Source organism: Mustela putorius, unplaced genomic scaffold (genome assembly GCF_011764305.1).
Source record: "Mustela putorius furo isolate JIRA1106 unplaced genomic scaffold, ASM1176430v1.1 tig00000785_pilon_pilon_pilon, whole genome shotgun sequence".
NCBI classification, from domain to species: Eukaryota; Metazoa; Chordata; class Mammalia; order Carnivora; family Mustelidae; genus Mustela; species Mustela putorius.
This window is the reverse complement of record NW_025421480.1, coordinates 1,474,341-1,491,953: the sequence shown is the minus strand read 5'-3', so window position 1 is coordinate 1,491,953 and position 17,613 is coordinate 1,474,341. Positions and strand designations below refer to the sequence as shown.

Below are 17,613 nucleotides of genomic sequence, written 5' to 3'. Positions count from 1 at the left end.
CTCTCCTCCGCCTCGACAGATCTGTTCTCAAAAGGAGTATGGCAACCCTGAGAACAGAGGCCCTATTATCCCCCATGACAACCTTTATTTTGCCTGAATAAACTTTACAGTTCTGAAAAGTTGGAATCAAGTCTTTAGATGATTATCTTCTCTTAGAGCATAATGCACTCTTGATCCCAGTTTTTCGTTCAGGACAGACTTTCTTGTTCCAGATTTTAGGAATGGATTAGAAGTTCCAAGAGTCATTATTTAGAGAATACTTTATTAGTTTCTGTAATCAAACCCATGTAGATAAGACCTTACATATTTAATACAGTGCGTTACCCCTGTACAAATGGAAAAAATTATGTTTAACATTTCTAGACCAATATGGCTGTTAATTTCTGTACAACGCCAACCCAACACGGCACAACTGGGATACTTTGTCCAAAGTTGACAGCACAGCTCAAGTTTCCAAAAATTCAAATTATTTATATATATATATATATATGTATGTATATATATATATTTTTATTTATTTATTTATATAAAAAGACCAATAGCAGTATGTTATGCATCAATAGCAGCAACAGCTTTTCCAGGTTCTGCAGTCATCTGAACAAAATTAGAGAGACATCCAGCACACTCCATTAATAAAAAAGAAAAAAAAAAGGTAAAAAAACAAAACCCCAGAAAACAGCTAAGTTCTGTTACTGTTGTGGTACCTGGCACCATTTTTTTAATTAGCTTCTCAATCATCATCTGGAAAGAAAACATTCTAGAATAACATCATTAAAAACAGCTCTGATAAAGCACGGTCACTATTACGTATCATAAAGCAGGTACAAGGTATTTTACATTCACAGAGGTATGATACAGTACTGTCCTACATCTATAATACTAGAAGATACAATTAAAAAGGCATTATTTGAGACTTGATTCTACTTTCCCAGCAGAGGGCCCAAAGGATGGTAGGACACAGCTCTGGTGAAGAAATGACCTTCTTCGACAGGATTTCCTTCCATGAAGGGCACAGTTCTAGGTATTCACTGCTCTTGATGAACATCAGTTAAAAACCGTTAAAAACAAATGAACAAACAAAACCCCACTGGATTCATATGAAGATGGCCGAGCAGAGGCAAGCCAGACTCAAACTAGTATTTTACCCAATCTGTCACGTGCGAAGACATGACAATTCCATGGAAGAAGGAGACGCCAAGCAGCACGTCTAAGCTCTGGGCCGCAACCGAAACACAGCACCATTCCCGACGGAAGCAGCAGCCGAAGCCTGCCCGCCTGGACACGTCCAAGGGTGTGGACAGCACATTCCATCACCTGCTCACTCGTCCAGGAGGAAGGGGAGATCAGGGACTGTATTTTGATTGTGTTCAACTCAATCACAATGTTACAAAAATAGCAAGCTGCCGTAATACAAAATAAGGCTCCTCTATCCAGCACCAGTTATCTTCGGTTCCCGACCACCAAGCCCACAAATGCTACCATCACATCCAAAGCACGTTAAGGGAGCAAAGACACCACCCGGTGCATTAGCTGAGTTCCCTTCGTTCGGGCCTGGCTAGTCCTCTGCGGGGTTGTGTTCCTCCTACTTCTGGTGTTTCATCTAACCGTGAGGATTTCAGTTCTAAAGGATATGCCTTCCAGGAAAGTGCGCACGAACCTGCTGTACGGATTCTGACCGGAGAAGCACGGCCGTCGGCACGGTGCGCACTCACAGCAGGTGCACGCGAGCAAAGCCTCATTTCCCTGCGCGGCGGCTGTGTCAGTGTCAGTGTCAACTGCTCCCATGTCCCCCGAGCACCTCCCAGCTCTGGACAGGATAACGGCACAGGCCATTTTACCCCTCTGGCCGCTGGCATTATCCGACTTCGTTCTCCCTCGGTCCCCTTGCCCTCCCCCAACCCCTGCAATAAACCACAGCCTTTAAGATTTTGTTTCTTCCGTTTTGATCGCCTGAGGTTTGATTGGTCCAGTTCTAACAGGTTTGGTGGCTATGGTGGGTGCGGGGGGCGGCTTTTCTTCTACTTTTTCCTGACAGACACCAGGAGGGTCGGCCAGTGTTTCAGGAGGTTTACTGGAGTCACTGTCCACTTTCGGGGCTTTGCCTCCTATCTGCTTGCTCTGCTGTTGTTCAGAGAAGAACCGCTGCGTGGACTGAAGAACCTCTGCTCTCTGCTTTGCCTTAAAAAATGAGAAAGAGCGACTGAGAACGCCGCAGCATGAGCGGAGCCTGTCCGTCCATCTCCGCTCACTCTTGACCGACCACAGACCCGATCTCCCCATGTCTGGCCCAAACCAGAAGTACCTCAATGATCTTTCAGCTCTTAAAGGACAGATTTCTTCCTATCTTGGCAAATATTCCATGTGGTTTTTTTTTTTTTTTTTTAAACATTTGAAAACAGAACCACCTCCCACCACATTTTCCAAGTTTGCCCTCTTATAAAATAACAAGTCAGAAATTGCTGTTGGTCTGTAACTTTTCTGGAACAAAACTTATTGATATCAAATTCTATTTAGGGAGGCTGCTCACAAATTTGAAGACAGATATATGTAACACGTAAAACTTCTAGTTATCAATATGTGGTCTATAATAAAACGAAAAGGAAGCACTTATATTGTGGCATTACCAACACCTACGACCAAATGTCTTGTGGCTGAGTCCTCTTCCCACAGCTCTCTTCTGCAGGGGAAGAGCATCAGAAATTAGTAACTACGACTTCACTTGAGCACTAAGTTCTGATAGCTCCTACCACATTCTGAGCTGGTAAAATAATTTCCTACTTTTACTGACTATGTGCCCCCAAAGAACATACTTACGTCATCTGTAAATTATACCACTGTAACGTACACAATTAAAACTTAAGTTTCGGTACTGAAGGAGCCCTTCATGTTCTACAGGAAACCTATACTATATAAAGATCTAAAGCAATTTCAAGAAAGTTTTACCCTCCCCGACCCCATTGTAAGCTCTAATGTCATTTCCAGCACAGGAAGGTATGAAAATCAAGTTCCAAGGAGACAGAACAAGAGGAAACCTTGGCCCAATAGTTTCCAAAGATGCCTACACATTTTTTAACAGAGGGAAATCCTAGGCCCACAGCCTTAATAAAAGTAGATCACATTTAACAAGAGTTTCACTGCAGAGTAGTCTTTAAATTTGATTACTCAGGATGAGAAATAAGGGATATCAATGTGGAAAGAAACCAGCGAGTCAACCGAATTTTCTAAAAGGATGAGCATAAACATGTTTCTGATTCAGAGTAAAGCATCACTATGGGCACTGCCCTGTTTGAAGGCAGCAAGCTTTGTCTGTTCTAGTCTGACCCGATATATGGATGTGTACGCACGTATATATAGTGACAAAACAGGCCAAATTACTAAGACCTCTGAAGTCAAGTCCAAGTAAATACAGAGCTATGGACCCCGCTGGCTGCACGGGCAGACGGTAAGGGTTATGCTATGAAAACTGTCCCCACACAGACTCGTCAAGGCACCCTTCTGCATCAGCAAACCTCACATTTATCAGTGCCTTTTATTATGAAGGATCCCAAAGTGCTTTTTTCCGTTCTTCATCTACGACTGCACAATCTGTTGTGGAATACAGCCAACTCAGGTGGCAGGCAAAAAAAAAAAAAAAAAAAGGTATGGAAACAGTTTGAGAGGAAAACTGTACTTGCGTGACTCATGAAGGAAGAAAAATCAAGATAGGTATAATCTCTTAACCACTCCGAATTTTCACGTAAACGTGATTCATATCTTATGTCGGGGGGGGGGGTGGGGGGGGGCGCGGAGGGATAATAAAGAAAACAAAGGAAAAAAACCAAAGAAAACGGGAAGTCTGTAATAATCCACATTATTTTCTTGTTCTTCCAAAAATATAGCAGCTAAACTCAGATCTCCCTCGAATATTCATTTTATAAGCAATCCATTTTGCCAGAGTTTAAAATGTTAACTTGTTTGCTAACTACAGTTGCAAAAAAAAAAAAAAAAAGATAAAAAATAAATTAAAAAAAGGGGAATAGGAGAAAAAAAAAGGAATAAATAAAAGTAGTTAGCTTAGTTAAATTAGCTGAGACAATGAATGCCTGGGTTTGTGGTTATGGGTCCAGAGGCATCTTAAGACATGGTTCAGAGACAGATGCTTGCTCTGTTGGCTGTTAACACTGTACTAACCTTCATGTCTTGTTCAGCCTTCAACGCAGCCTGGGCCTGATTACCTCTGACTCCAGATAGTGATCCACAAGGACCCCTGGCTACATGTGGCAAACGAGCATGGCTCATGAGGCCTGTGGTCAGCGGAGGAGGCATCTGACTGGCCAGTGCCATTGGTGGCCTCTGAACAGGCGCTGGGAAGGTGTTAGTATGTGGGGCTCTTACCAATGGAGGGACCAGGTTAGGCTGAGAGAGAATCTGAGTGAAAAAAACAAAACATACAACATTGAACTGTTAAAAAAAAATTTTGCCACCCAGACCAGGTTGGCTTATCTCAGAGTAAATCTGTGCCCATTCTGCCAAGTGAAAGGAAGTATGTAGGCATTTGTGCCATTCTACTATAGGGACCAAGAACAAACAGGCCATGCTTGGAGACTCTAACAGAAAAATTAGCAAAGCACGCTATGGCACTGTAGTTGGTTCCTGCATTTCAGCTACAAATTCTGAAGGGGGATGGAAAAGCTATTAAACAGGGTAATCTTTTTAAAAAGATGTAATTGCAGAAAAGGCACACACTTATACCAAACATAATCTGAAGATAAATCAAAGTAACACCAATTCAACACGTAAGTGTCTTCTCAGGAATCGACACTCATTTTCAGAGTTATGATAAATTTTAGTCGTTCCATTCGTTCAGCGAAGGGAAGAGAAGCCAATGTCTTTACACATATATTAGAACATCCTTTAGAAACTTTAACTCAACTACACACAGTTCTCTTAAAAAACAAAACAAAACAAAACAAAAACCCAACGACGACGACGACGACCACGTAACAAAAACTTTAAACCTAGAAAACTTTTAAGCACTGGGACCCTTCTCTGAAAGTCCACTTCTTCAAAAAAGATAAAAGAAACAGGACTGAAACAACCAGAGCTGTGTGGGGAATCTTTCGGCTACTCCTGTCTGCTTTAGCACTATACAGCTACTACCTGCAGCTCACGAAAAACTGCGGAGAATATCTACGAAGGTCATAAATGTACTGTTAAATAAGAAACTGTTTCTCATTAAAGACTATGTTTCTAAACTACTTATAATATGGCAAGATTATGAAATCAGATACTTAGCCAGATTAGCAATCATTTCCAAGTACATAATACTCATTTCTCACTCGTATCTGCCCACCTGGGGTGCAAACTGTGTAGGAAATGGTTGTGTCATTCTCACAGTGGCAGGGGCTGACGGGAACTGCTTCTGATAGACAATGCTGTTCATTTTGCTGGACTGGCTGTTCGGACTTGTGGAAGTAGCCCTTGGGAGAAAGCCGTCACGGGTCAGTACAGTAGTGCCAAATAAATGATATGCTGTTAGATCTTTAGAGACACTGCTCTTGGCAGACGCTTCATTTGTGGTAGCGGAGGAAAATCTACCAATCTACCGAACATTACGGTAGCAGAGAGACACTGGAGGGGCAGAGGTGAGAAAGAACTCTAGCTAGATTTGCCCTGTATTTAAAAAAAATTTTCTTAAAAATATAGTATAACATATACATTCTTAATTTAATAGCTTAACATTTCAGATAACACTATCAGAATGTCTTGTGCTTACCACAGGCCTGGTGACATAGTAAGAATCTAACAAACAAATTGTGTTTACTTATTTGGAAATTCAAATGCCCATTTTACCGGAAGGGACTAGATGTTGGTGTGGTGCTTCTACCGCTGATTGGAGGTGTGCCTGGCTTTATGTCAATGCCACTTCCAAAGGCTTTCAGTTCCATTTCAGACATCTGAGGAAAAAACAAAGAGAAGACTTAGCGCTTCTGGACCTCCATAAGCTAAAGAGGTAAAGAATCTTAGTACAAAAATCCTATAATTAAGTTTTAAATAAATTATCAAGGCCAAATTTATGGCCTTGATTTAATTTAAATAATAATTTAAATAATGATTTAAGTAAATTATCAAGGCCAAATTTGTGGGTAAAAAGTCTTAAAAGACTGTGTAAACCCAATTCATCCATAAAATTTGTGAATTCTTTGTTACTAAGTAAGAAACAGAGGAAGTCAAACACATCACAAGTAGATTTAAAAAGTTTTTTTAAAAAAAGGTACACTGGGGCTTGGGGCACCTGGCTGGCTCAGAGGGTGGAGCGTGTAACTCTTGATCTCGGGCTTGTGAGTTCAAGCCCCACACTGAGTGTGGAGATTACTTTAAAAATAAAAATTTTTTTTGAAAAGAGCACATCAGAGTGTGAGATCTCCTAGAGAGGTAAATACTTATGCATTTTATTTTTACAGATAGAAGAGGTATACATCTAAACACACAGCCCCAAATTCTCAAAGAACTGCAAATCCCTCTTTCACTCACTTTTCCTGTGGTGGCGATCATGCTGTGCTGTGTTCCAGCTGGGATCAATCCTCTGAAAGGCTGGCTTACTTGGGCCGGACGACTCAGGCTCTGGGCCTGGGCTTGTGGGGTGGTGTGCTGTAATGGGGGCTGAAGAGTCTGAGGCAGAGCGATTAAAGGCTGCCCTGTAGATCCAAAATTAGGTAATGAAAGCTGGGATGCTGGTAAAGGTACTGTAACCTAGAAAATAAGCAAAAAGAAACTGTGGCCATTTACTTGTCTCTGTCATCTGTACAGCCCTGTAACTCTCTAGACAACTCTAAAAACCTTAAAAGTAATAGTTGAAACAGAATACTTCAATCTATTAATATATTTCACATATTGTCTTTTGCTTAGCCGTTACCTCCATTCTTTTATTAAGGATGTAACAACAGACGACTAGCAGTGCAGACGCTAGCCAAACCACTACAAAGATGTCTGAATGAATCCACGGGATAGGTCTAATAAACACATAATACAATGAAGTCGTGGCATACAATTTAAGAAAGTAGTGTTGCTTCACTCTCCCAAACAGACATCTTTACTGTTTTCAGGTCTGACTAAAATAAGCTCTGACCAGAAGAAAAGTAACCTTTCAGTTTTCGTATAAGCAGTATCTAATTTGAATGTCAAGGTAACAGATACATTTATGAAGTTTCACCCCTAAAATAGCCACCAGAATACAGAAATGACTAACTGTTTGTCTCTCTCCTTCAGTCCTCCATGAACTCGTGAAGAGCAGATGCAGGACACTGTTGGCAGTTTGTGCACGTCTGTCATGTACACCCGGTCACAGGCTCCCACACTGTTCTAAGTACTGGACTGAGCAGCGCGACGGTCCGCAGAGGCCCCTCCCTCTCTAGCACAGATGCGTAAGCATACACGGGTACGCGCTTACATGGAACTGTATATCCCCGACAATGGTTTTCCAACTTTTATATGCATGGAATCCTTTGTTGAAATAAATGATTACATGGAAACCAATTTAAAATACAGCGCGAAAAAGCAGAAGTGACTGAAGTGGGGCTGAGGAGAGAGGTGCTGTGGGACTAAGCACGGTCCACCACCAGTGGACTCCACAGGATTCCTAGGACACCACAGAGAAAAGTCTGAAAACCACTGAGCCATCTCCCCATCTTGGTTCTATTAAAACTGCCAAGCAAAAACAAATGCAATAAAAGTAATAATAATAATAATAATAATAATGAAGAAAATTGAGGAAATTTACCATGCCATAGTTTACCTGCTGGAGAGCACTTGGTGACTGGGCAGTGTTATAAAAATTTGTCTGACCAGGCTGTTGTACTTGTCCAGAATAAAGATTTGAAGCCTGGGTAAGATTTGCTCTAGCCTAGAAAAAATTGTGTAAGAAAACAGCAGTAAGAATGAAATACTTCCAATTCAGACATCAAGGATGTACAATCTCTAAGAATTTTAGTATTAGGTAAAAGGACCTTTGGTTTTTCATGTCTTTTAACACTTTTTCTTTAAAAAGTGCACGATTCTAGCCCCCTGTGCTCCCGTCTTACCTGGAGAAGATGCGTATCAATTAGCTGGGAACCTCCTAGTCCCGATGCCTGGCCCAGCTGATGTTCATACAATATAGGAATAGGCTGCGTATTCGAAGTTTGTTGAAAGGCAAGACCTGATTGTGCCTTTGCAAGTTCCTGGTGTTGGACAGCTGGAAAGTTGTGGATGGCAGTACCGGAAAGAACCACAGACGGCTGGGACAGACTGCTCTGCATGAAGGCCGGCTGAGATCTACACAGGTATTAACAAGAAAAGACTTGTATTAGTAGTCAATTCTATTTAGGCATCTGGAAATCCTGGGAATGAGTATCCCAAATGACCAAGCGCTCTAACAAGCACAATTTAGACTGTGTCTAAAGTACGTGTTTCATGATTTAGAGCCCCATACACAACAAAGTTCTAGAGAGAGGCTTGCTCTTCCTGAGTAACTAACAAGAGTTTCTCCTCTTGAACAACGAGAATGATTCTCTTTTCATGTCTTCACTAGCAGGCTCAGAACCAGATCTGCCTTTCTCTTTGGTATCAACATTTTATTCAAATTTATAGCACTAATAGCTGATTTTTCTTATTTGTATTTCATTATTCTATTTACATGTGTGTCAATGTGTGTATTAAAAAGAAGATCTTGAGAGAGCGAGCGAGCTCGAGTGAGTGGGAGAGGGGTCAAGGGAGAGAGGAACAGTCTCAAGCAGACTTTGCTGGGTGCGGAGTCTAACATGGGGCTCGAGCTACAACCCTGAGGTCATGACCTGAGTGGAAAACAAGGATCAGACTCAACCAACTGAGCCACCAGAGGCCCATATACTGCTTGTGGGAAATCTCAAGGCCTCTACAGAATGAAGCATAGTCGTCCAACATCAGGATTACCCACAAAGTTTCTGTTTGTTTTTAGTGAGGTATAATGGAAATGTAATGGATTAATTTCAGGTTTACAACATTATTCAGTATTTGTATGTATTATGAAATGATCACCACAGTAAGTCTAGTTAACCTCTGCCACCATACATATTCACAACAATACTTTTTTCTTGTGATGAGAACTTTTCTCAAGATCTACTTTCTTAGCGAATTTCTTTCTTTAAAGAGAGAGAGAATCCCAAGGGGGATCCAAGGCAAGGCTTGATCTCACAACCCTGAGATCATGACCAGAGCTGAGATCAAGAGTCGGATGCTTTAACTGAGCCCCCAGGTGCCCCTCAGCAACTTTCAAATATGCAACACCGTGTTACAGTCGCAGGGTACAAACTGCTAGCTACAAAAAAAGTCATGGGAATGTAACATACAGCATGGTGACTACAGTTTATAAGACTGTGGCACATTTGAATGGTTTTTAAAAAAACTACAACGCTGGAATCTGATTTCAGACTACCCTCTTACCTCTGGAATGGGGGCCTTCAAGCTATACTTTTACAAATGCTAAGATACGGAGTAACTGTATCAAGGCACTGGATTCAAGACTGTATTATCAAGAAGTAGTATCATTATGTTTTGTTAAAACTGACATTTGTGGCAGAAACAAAGGCCATTTAGCAGAACTGCTAGCCTCAGGTCATGGGCAGTCTCTCTGCTTACGTGTCACATGTAAATCGGGAAAATGAAAGCATACGCTTATAAACCACGCCATCCTGGGGTGCTTGAGTGGCGCAGCTGATTAAATGTCCAACTCTGGGATTCAGCTCAGGTTGTGATCTCGGGGTTCCACAACAGAGCCCCACATCAGGCTCTGTACTCAGTGTGAAGTCTGCTTAAGACTCTTTCTCCTCCCCCCTCCCGCCGTGGGCTCTCTAAAATAATCTTAAAAAAAAAAAAAAAAAGACAAACCCCCCAAACTACTGTCTCGGCAGACGTTGATTCAGGGATCCGGTGTTAGTAAGCACTCTCCTGACGAGGCTGACAGCAAGAACAGCAGAAAGACACGGCAGGGACACAAACAATCGCTTTCCAAGGTTAAACCTGGGCCTTCCAATACACTTGTCATTACTCACAATCACACATACAGCTGACGTTATTTTTCTATGGAACAGGTCTGCTCTTCAGAAATAGATCTTCCAAGGCAATCGTTAAAAGGGGACTAGAGATGCAAAACGTCAGTGCACTGCTACTCCATCTCCCCCGGCGATGCAAGACACTAATTCATCACTGAGCTTTTTTTTCTGCACAGCTGGAAAGTAGCCCCAAACTTTCCAGCCATGCTGCAAGTAGCTAATACCAACTAAAAGGAGATTTCCTTAATCACAAAGCTAACTTACAGTGAATCGTTCAAAAAAACAGTTGCTTCTCTACTTGTCATCACTATCCTCACTGCCTCTGTTCCCTGCCCGGGGCCCTCCACCGCGCCTCCTGCCCCCCTGCGGTTCTCTGCCAAGCCCCACGCAGGCTCCAGGGCAGGCGCGGACGCACAGCTGCTCTGGAAGGGGGCAGGCAGCCTTCCAGGACCCTCAGCAGCTATTTCCTCTGATTCCTAATTGTTCTGGGATTGTTGTTATCCTCGTGTTCAAGCATATCTGAGATCTTACTTTGTTCAAAAAAGTCTTGACGGAAATTACCGAAAGCTAGGTTTTAAGACCTAAAATCCACAGGCTTCATCATTTCGAGGACTTCGGTGAGATTCTGGGGGAGAGGAGGAGCAGCGGGAGTGAGAGCGGGCTCAGCAGTCACGAAGCACGCACCTGTACGGCTGAAGCGAGGACGTGAACAACTCCTGAGCCTGGGACACAGCAGGGCCGGCTCCCAAGTTCAGCGGGGCCTGATGCTGTCCCTGCAGCGGCGCGTAAATGGGGATCGGGATCTGCTGAACCGAAGTTGGCTGCGATGCAACAAAACCACATGAGCACCCTCTACACAAATCACAGTATTTGGGAAAATAAAAATTTGAGATACGAAAAGAACAGAAAACATCTATCAGCTCCCTTTTAAAACAAAACCAATGTAAGCATCTAAATTTTCCTTTCAATACATTATTCTAGACTGTTAGCCACTAAGTTCTGGCAAATTTGGGAAAGTATGAAAATTTTGCTAATACATACCAAGGTAACCACAGACTGTCCCATGTTCAACAGAACATTTCAACTTAAAGAGCCTTTCAGATACGTATTATACCATTAGCATGCCAAGAAACAAACACGTGATCAAAGTCTGAGCTATTTACCTGAGAGAGACCTGGCTGGAAGCCTTGCTGCTGAGCCAAGGATGGCGGCGCCAATCGTGCGTGCTGGGTATTGAATAAATGACTCGTGTCCATGTAGAAAGCAGGGATTTGAGCTATACAGACCATCAGGAAAAACAAGCAGTTTTAGGTGTCTAAGCTTCAGAATTTTCCAAAAAGTCACTAACATCCAAGTTTTGTAGCAGATTTTAAATTAAGTGAGACCACTGAAAACTAACACAGCCAAGGAAAACTAGAAAAATGAAAACACCAAAAACTTCCAGCAGATAGGTATATGCAAATTAAAACAATAAAACTCTAATACAACAGGGGTTTGAACTGTGTATTTTTTTTCATATAATTCAGTGAAGTACTGTAATCATATTTTCTCCTTATGATTTTCTTAGCAACATTTTCTTTTCTCTAGCTTACTTAACTGTAAGAGTGCAGGGTACAATACATGCCAATATACAAAGTATGTGTTGCTGAACTCTTTATGCTACCAGTAAGGCTTCTGGTCAAAGGTAGGATACTTGTAATCAAATCTGGGGGAGTGAAAAGCTGTATGTGGATTTCTGACTATGTAGGGCATTGACACCCCTAATCCTTGCATTGCACAAGGGTCCACTATACTTTGAGGGTTTAAAAAAACACCCTCATACACTTCCAATGGGTATTAACTAGTGAAATCGGACATGATCTACTCAAAGTGAAAATGAACCCACTGGTTATCAGCAAATCTATTCTAATTCTGTATCAACCTACTAGAATTTAACAAAATATTTCAAAGGAACTGGAATTTAATAACTGAAAGAATCTGGTTTAGATGCTTGACAGATTTCTATGTATTATATAAACTATTTTGATCTGCTCTTTTTATGTATGTTTTGGAGAACTTCCCATACTGGTTTTTAATTTGTCACCATTATAAACAATACTGCAGTGAATGAACACACTCATACTTATGTCTCTGATGAACACTAAGTTTATCTATATGGTAAGATTCCCATGAAAGTTGTTACTACGGTTCAGTATATACATATAAAATATTCTCGTACTTTTCTAAAAGAATATGTCAATTTGTATACTCATCAGCCATGCACTTTAAGAAACTATTAATAATACCTGTGACCCTCATAAAACTGGGTATTATCAATCTTTCTAATATTTCCCATACAGAAAGGCAAGAAATAGCCTCACTGTTTATTTTGAATTTAAATCAGTAGTGAGTTTGAATATTTTTCAAATATTTATTTACTATTTAACTAAGATTAATGTTGTGGTATTTACTAGGGTAAGTTGCCCCAGTACCCCAACACAAAATTTTTTCTTTGCTAATCTTAGGCTTATTCTTCCCTATCAATTTTATTATTGATTTGTCAAGTTTCAGGTAATAAAGTTTTGTGACTCAACTGGAATAACATGAAATGTTTAAGTTATTTTGCAAATTACTAGACACTAATTTGTCTTATATGTAATATACATGTAAGAAACAACTGCCAAGAGCCCCCTGGAACACTTATCAGAGAGAGAACATTAAATTCTATGATGAAACAAATCTGCAAAGCAGATAAAAATTATTTAAACTTGAGAGAAAAATGTGAGCATGTAAAAAATTCTTAATTTTTATGAATTCCTTAAACCCAATCCTAAAAATCTTACCTGCCGCAGACTGAGACACATAGACCTGCGGGCTCTGTTGTTGCTGGGCAATAAGGGAAGGCATACAGCTTAACTGTGAAAAATGACTTGCAGAAGGCAGGCTGCTTGTCTGTAACTGCTGGGGTTTCACTTTACAAATATTAGGAGGATCTGATGTGGTTGTAGATTTTGTACTCAAAGAAGAGGTAGTATATGTACCAGCTCCTATATGTGGAAGGGAAAAAGGTAGCATATTTTAAAGAGCCACTGTTGTTCACTATAAAAACAACTCAAGCACCAGCTAGACACTGGAAAATTCACGTTTACGCCCTGCAGATACTTACCATGCACTTAAGTAGCGATCATCAAATGTAAACAAGACTATGAAATCTGGAGAAATACGGTACAGTAAAAAAATGCAAAGAGAAGGAAATTAAAAGATAAAACTCACAAAATAAGGTGGCCAAGAGCCTATAGGGTTGTCAGTGTAGCCTCCAGCTAATGGTTCTTTAATCATCCCAAAGGAAAGGATGGTCAAGAGTTTCACTCACGAATGGCTAGCACAGATGTAGTAACACGGAAGGACAAAATGCTGCACCTTAGGAATAATCAAGAATGTAGGGGTGCCTATCTGGCTCAGTTGGAACAGCACCAATTCTTGATCTCAGGGTCACAAGTTCGAGCCCCACATTAGGTGTAGAGATTGAGAAATAAAATAAACTGAAAGTATAAATGCTCTGGAGAGATCACAACTGCTCCTAAAAAGTCATGTAAACAAAAGGTCAGACTTCTTTTCTTCTTTCCAGCAAGATACCTTAAGAGCTTCATTCAGTTATGAATGAATACTTAAACATCTTCTAAAGTCAGGCATAGATGGAACGGCACGGAAGAACAAAGTGCTGCACCTTCATACTCATCAAGGTAAAACTGGCCTTTAGAGATCATAATTGCTCCACAGCCATACGAACTTACGGTTATACTTAGTCCTCACTCTCCCTGTACATATACCAGCAAAAAACAGGTATATAATAATACCTTAAAAAGAAAATAAACTATTAATAAATAAGTCGAATTATAAAACATAAGATCCTGAAGGGTCAGATAGTTCTGCTGATCAGTGGGTGATGAGGATAAGATCATCATCATTTTTCCGGACTTCCAATGATGTCTGATCTAGGAGAGGACCAGGATCAAGGCACCTGTGTTCTTCCACTTGAGTCCTACTAGTAGGATGACTGGCAAGAAATATAAAAATTTATCCTAACTGATGAGAGTGTGGGGGAACCACACCTGGAAAAAAGTATACTTGACCTTGAACAACACAGGTTCATTAAGCTGTGTGTGGGTCCACTTACACACAAACATTTTTTCAATTAAATACAGTACAGTACTATAAATGTACCTTCTCTTATGATTTTAGTTAACATTCTTTCTCTTACTGAAAGAATACATCATATAATACATGTAACATATAAAAAATACGTGTTAATCAGCTATTGATGTTATTAGTAAGGCTTCTGGTCAAGAGTAGGCTCTTAGTAGTTAATTTAGGGGAAGTGATAGGTTTCTGACTGCACGTGTTGGTCGCCAAGTGTCAGTGCCCCTAACCTCTGCGTTGTTTAAGGGTCAACTGTGACCAGAAAGGAATCCTGCCAGTCCCTTTATTTCCTAATCTCTCCACTACACTATATTCCTGATTGCTTTATAGCTCCAACCCCTACCCACCCAAATGACCGGGGTCCCAGCCAGCACAATGAAGATGTCTTACAAATGGACGGTAGGGGATGCACGCTCCTGGATTTGAATTTGTTTGTCTTAATACATACTTCTGATTTCACATAACATCAAAATAACCATAGTACATCCCAAAGGCCAATTCTTTTGACACAGAATGCCAGAACAGTGAAAAACAGCAGTGCAATCACTAAATGAGAACCAGTCAAAGAAAGTAAATTCTGTGCTAGATGTATCTTATATCTTTTGGAAAGCAGCTTCTGATGAAACAAGATGGGATCGGTAGGGAGACAAACCATAAGAGACTCTTAATCCCACAAAACAAACTGAGGGTTGCTGGGGGGAGGGGGGTACAGAGAGAAGAGTGGGGTTATGGACATTGGGGAGGGTATGTGCTATGGTGAGTGCTGTGAAGTGTGTAAACCTGACGATTCACAGACCTGTACCCCTGGGGCTAATAATACATTATATGTTAATTAAAAAAAAAAAATGAAGGTAGCTTCTGCTGCTTTGTAAACATTAGGTAATACTGGGAAAGAATTTCTACAAAGAAATTCGTTTTTGACAGAAGCAACATGGTTATACATATGGTCAAAGGGTGTACTTTCCTAGAGTCAAGCATTTTAGAAATTATTCAAGAACTATGAAGCCCCCAAAAGAAATATAGTTTAATGAAAGGATAATGTGCTAGTGAGAAATTTAAGTAAGAGGCGCACGGAGTCTCTTCCTCTCGGGGCTCAGACCTAGTTTGAGGCGACGTGGCTAAACGCACCAAGAAGGTCAGAATCGTGGGCAAATACGGGACCCGTTATGGTGCCTCCCTCAGGAAGATGGTGAAGAAGACTGAGATAAGCCAGCACGTGTACACTTGCTCCTTCTGTGGCAAAACCAAGATGAAAAGACGAGCTGTGGGGATCTGGCATTGCGGCTCCTGCATGAAAACCATCGCTGGTGGCACCTGGACCTACAACACCACTTCTGCTATCACAGTAAAGTCTGCCATCAGAAGACTGAAGGAGTTGAAAGACCAGTAGAAGCGCCGCCGTTTGAAACATTGCTAGCCTATAATAAATGGGTTAATTTATGTAAAAAAAAAAAAAATTTAAGTAAGATAAGCACTAACTTGGGGCACTGACGGACTCTCCTTAAAAACAAACAAAACACCCTTCTCCCTGGCCAAAGAATGCAGTATGTATCACCTATTCAAATAACAAACTGGAAATTCTCTACCCCTAACTCTTCACCAAAAGATGTATGTCATTTCAACAGATTTAGGTCAACAGCTCCTTCAAATTAAATACAGATGATAAAAATTTACAACCTGCATGATTTTGTATTATTTCTGAGTTGGACTAACTAGCTACATAAGTTAAAAAATAAAAATCAAAAGATGAATTTTATAGAAAAATTTAGAGGAACAAGATAAACATCTTTTCACCAATTACTTAAAATACCTATAATGGGCAGGGGACGAGACACAAAGGGCATGGGGCCAGGCAGAAGGTCCAGAAAGCAAAGTGTTCTAGCAAGTCATCAATAACTCTTTGCTGAGCTAACTGAAACCGGAAGAGGGCTAAGGTGGGGTTGTAGGGGCAAGAAGAGTTTACTAGATAGCTGACAATCAGATCCTGTGCAGTAAACAGGGGGGTAGTAAACAGGAAAAAATTATAAGACATTTAAAGGAAAGGTACGAACACCTTCTACCTGACAGTGATGTTGTGGGAGTGACGGAAGCGACAGGGATCTGAGGCACGGACGCGCTGGAGAACGAGCTGTAATTAGCAGCGCTTGGTCCACCGGCGCTGCTGCTGACTCCACTGGCGATTGGAGGTGCTGTGGAAGTTACTGGAGAGCCCTTCTCCCTCACATTTGGAGAATTCTCCCATGCCTTGCGTGCAGACTCCATCTACAATAGAATGCACATTTTTTTTTAAAGCAAAAAACAAACAAAAAACCCACGATGCTAACACAGAATATACATATATACTCATACATACGTGTGTATATTTTTAAATTCCAAGTATAACCTTCCAAAAAATGGCAAAAATAAAAGATCAAGACCTAAGGCTTTCAAACCTTTCACTTGTCCCTTTATCTTTGTTCTCTTCCGCTAACTGGGAGGCAGTGGGCTGTAATTATGTCTTTAAGGAGAGCTTGTTGACAGCTCTGGCAAAGAAGTCAGCAAAACAGAGAAAGTCACAGCTCCTGTTGCACGAAAATATGAGTCCCCAGAGCACTGGGGCATAACGATGGAAATGCCACACCCTGTAGGACTACCTAAGGCTCTGCCTCCGGTCGGAAAGGCGCTGAAGGCCCTCCGTGAATTCCCATTCCTTCGATCCTTTCTCTGTAAGGCTGCAACTGTCAATGGCAGAGGACAGGTACCTTTTGTTTAGCTGTTTTATGTTCAGTGTTGTAAAAGGCAAAGTAACTAACCAGACAGGTTTTAAGGTTTGGATGCAGTAAAAGTATTCCTTGTTTTACACCCAGATCTCATCAAGCATGTCAGACTGCAACTGTGCACTACAGATTTTAGCTTTTTCTTAAAATGTGGACAGACTGGGGTGCCTGGGTAGCTCAGTCGGTTAAGCATCCAGCTCTAGGTTTTAGCTCAAGTCATGATCTCAGGATTGTGGGGCTGAACTCCAAGTTGGGCTCTGTGTTGGAAATTCTCCCTCTCCCTCTGCTTCTCACCCTGCTTGCCTGGCTCAGCTGTTAAGCATCTGCCTTCAGCTCAGGTCGTGATCCCGGGGTCCCCGGACTGAACCCCGCCTTGGGCTCCCTGCTCAGCAGGAAGCCAGCGTCTCCCTCTCCCACTCCCCCTGCTTGTGTTCCCTTTCTCGCTGTGTCTTTGTCAAATAAATAAATAAAATCTTTAAGGAAAAAAAATGTAGAAGCATATCTTATTTTAATCTATCTAGACCAGTGTTATTCAACAGACATATAAATGCAAATCATGTATAATTTTTCTAATAGCTGCATTCAAAAAAATAAAGAGGTAATACTAATTTTGGTAACACATTTTATTCAAC

The 17,613-nt window shown here is 41.1% G+C and overlaps 2 protein-coding genes across 17 annotated transcripts in view; one reads left to right on the top strand and one right to left on the bottom strand.

The window, feature by feature from the left end:
* Nucleotides 1-242: 242 nt before the first annotated feature.
* The window catches only part of PRRC2C (proline rich coiled-coil 2C), a 95,854-nt gene continuing 78,483 nt past the window's right edge, over nt 243-17,613 (bottom strand). For 3 of the 16 annotated variants that reach the window (XM_045084592.1, XM_045084595.1, XM_045084593.1), the window contains exons 25-35: nt 16,286-16,487; nt 12,869-13,072; nt 11,210-11,322; nt 10,731-10,867; nt 8,061-8,292; nt 7,760-7,882; nt 6,514-6,732; nt 5,833-5,936; nt 5,333-5,459; nt 4,171-4,407; nt 243-2,178 (exon numbers count right to left, since the gene is read on the bottom strand). In XM_045084592.1, coding sequence (XP_044940527.1) covers nt 1,921-2,178; nt 4,171-4,407; nt 5,333-5,459; nt 5,833-5,936; nt 6,514-6,732; nt 7,760-7,882; nt 8,061-8,292; nt 10,731-10,867; nt 11,210-11,322; nt 12,869-13,072; nt 16,286-16,487 — 1,956 coding nt within the window. In that variant the 3' untranslated portion in view covers nt 243-1,920. Of the gene's footprint in view, nt 2,179-2,624; nt 2,678-4,170; nt 4,408-5,332; nt 5,460-5,832; nt 5,937-6,513; nt 6,733-7,759; nt 7,883-8,060; nt 8,293-10,730; nt 10,868-11,209; nt 11,323-12,868; nt 13,073-16,285; nt 16,488-17,613 lie in introns of those variants that run through there. The other 13 variants (XM_045084594.1, XM_045084596.1, XM_045084601.1 and 10 more) reach the window with 11 other exon arrangements.
* LOC123393262 (60S ribosomal protein L37a-like) lies at nt 14,618-15,670 on the top strand. The gene is made up of 2 exons (XM_045084733.1): nt 14,618-14,624; nt 15,335-15,670. Exons 1-2 carry the CDS (start codon nt 14,618-14,620, stop codon nt 15,613-15,615), a joined length of 288 nt encoding a protein of 95 aa, XP_044940668.1. The 3' UTR covers nt 15,616-15,670.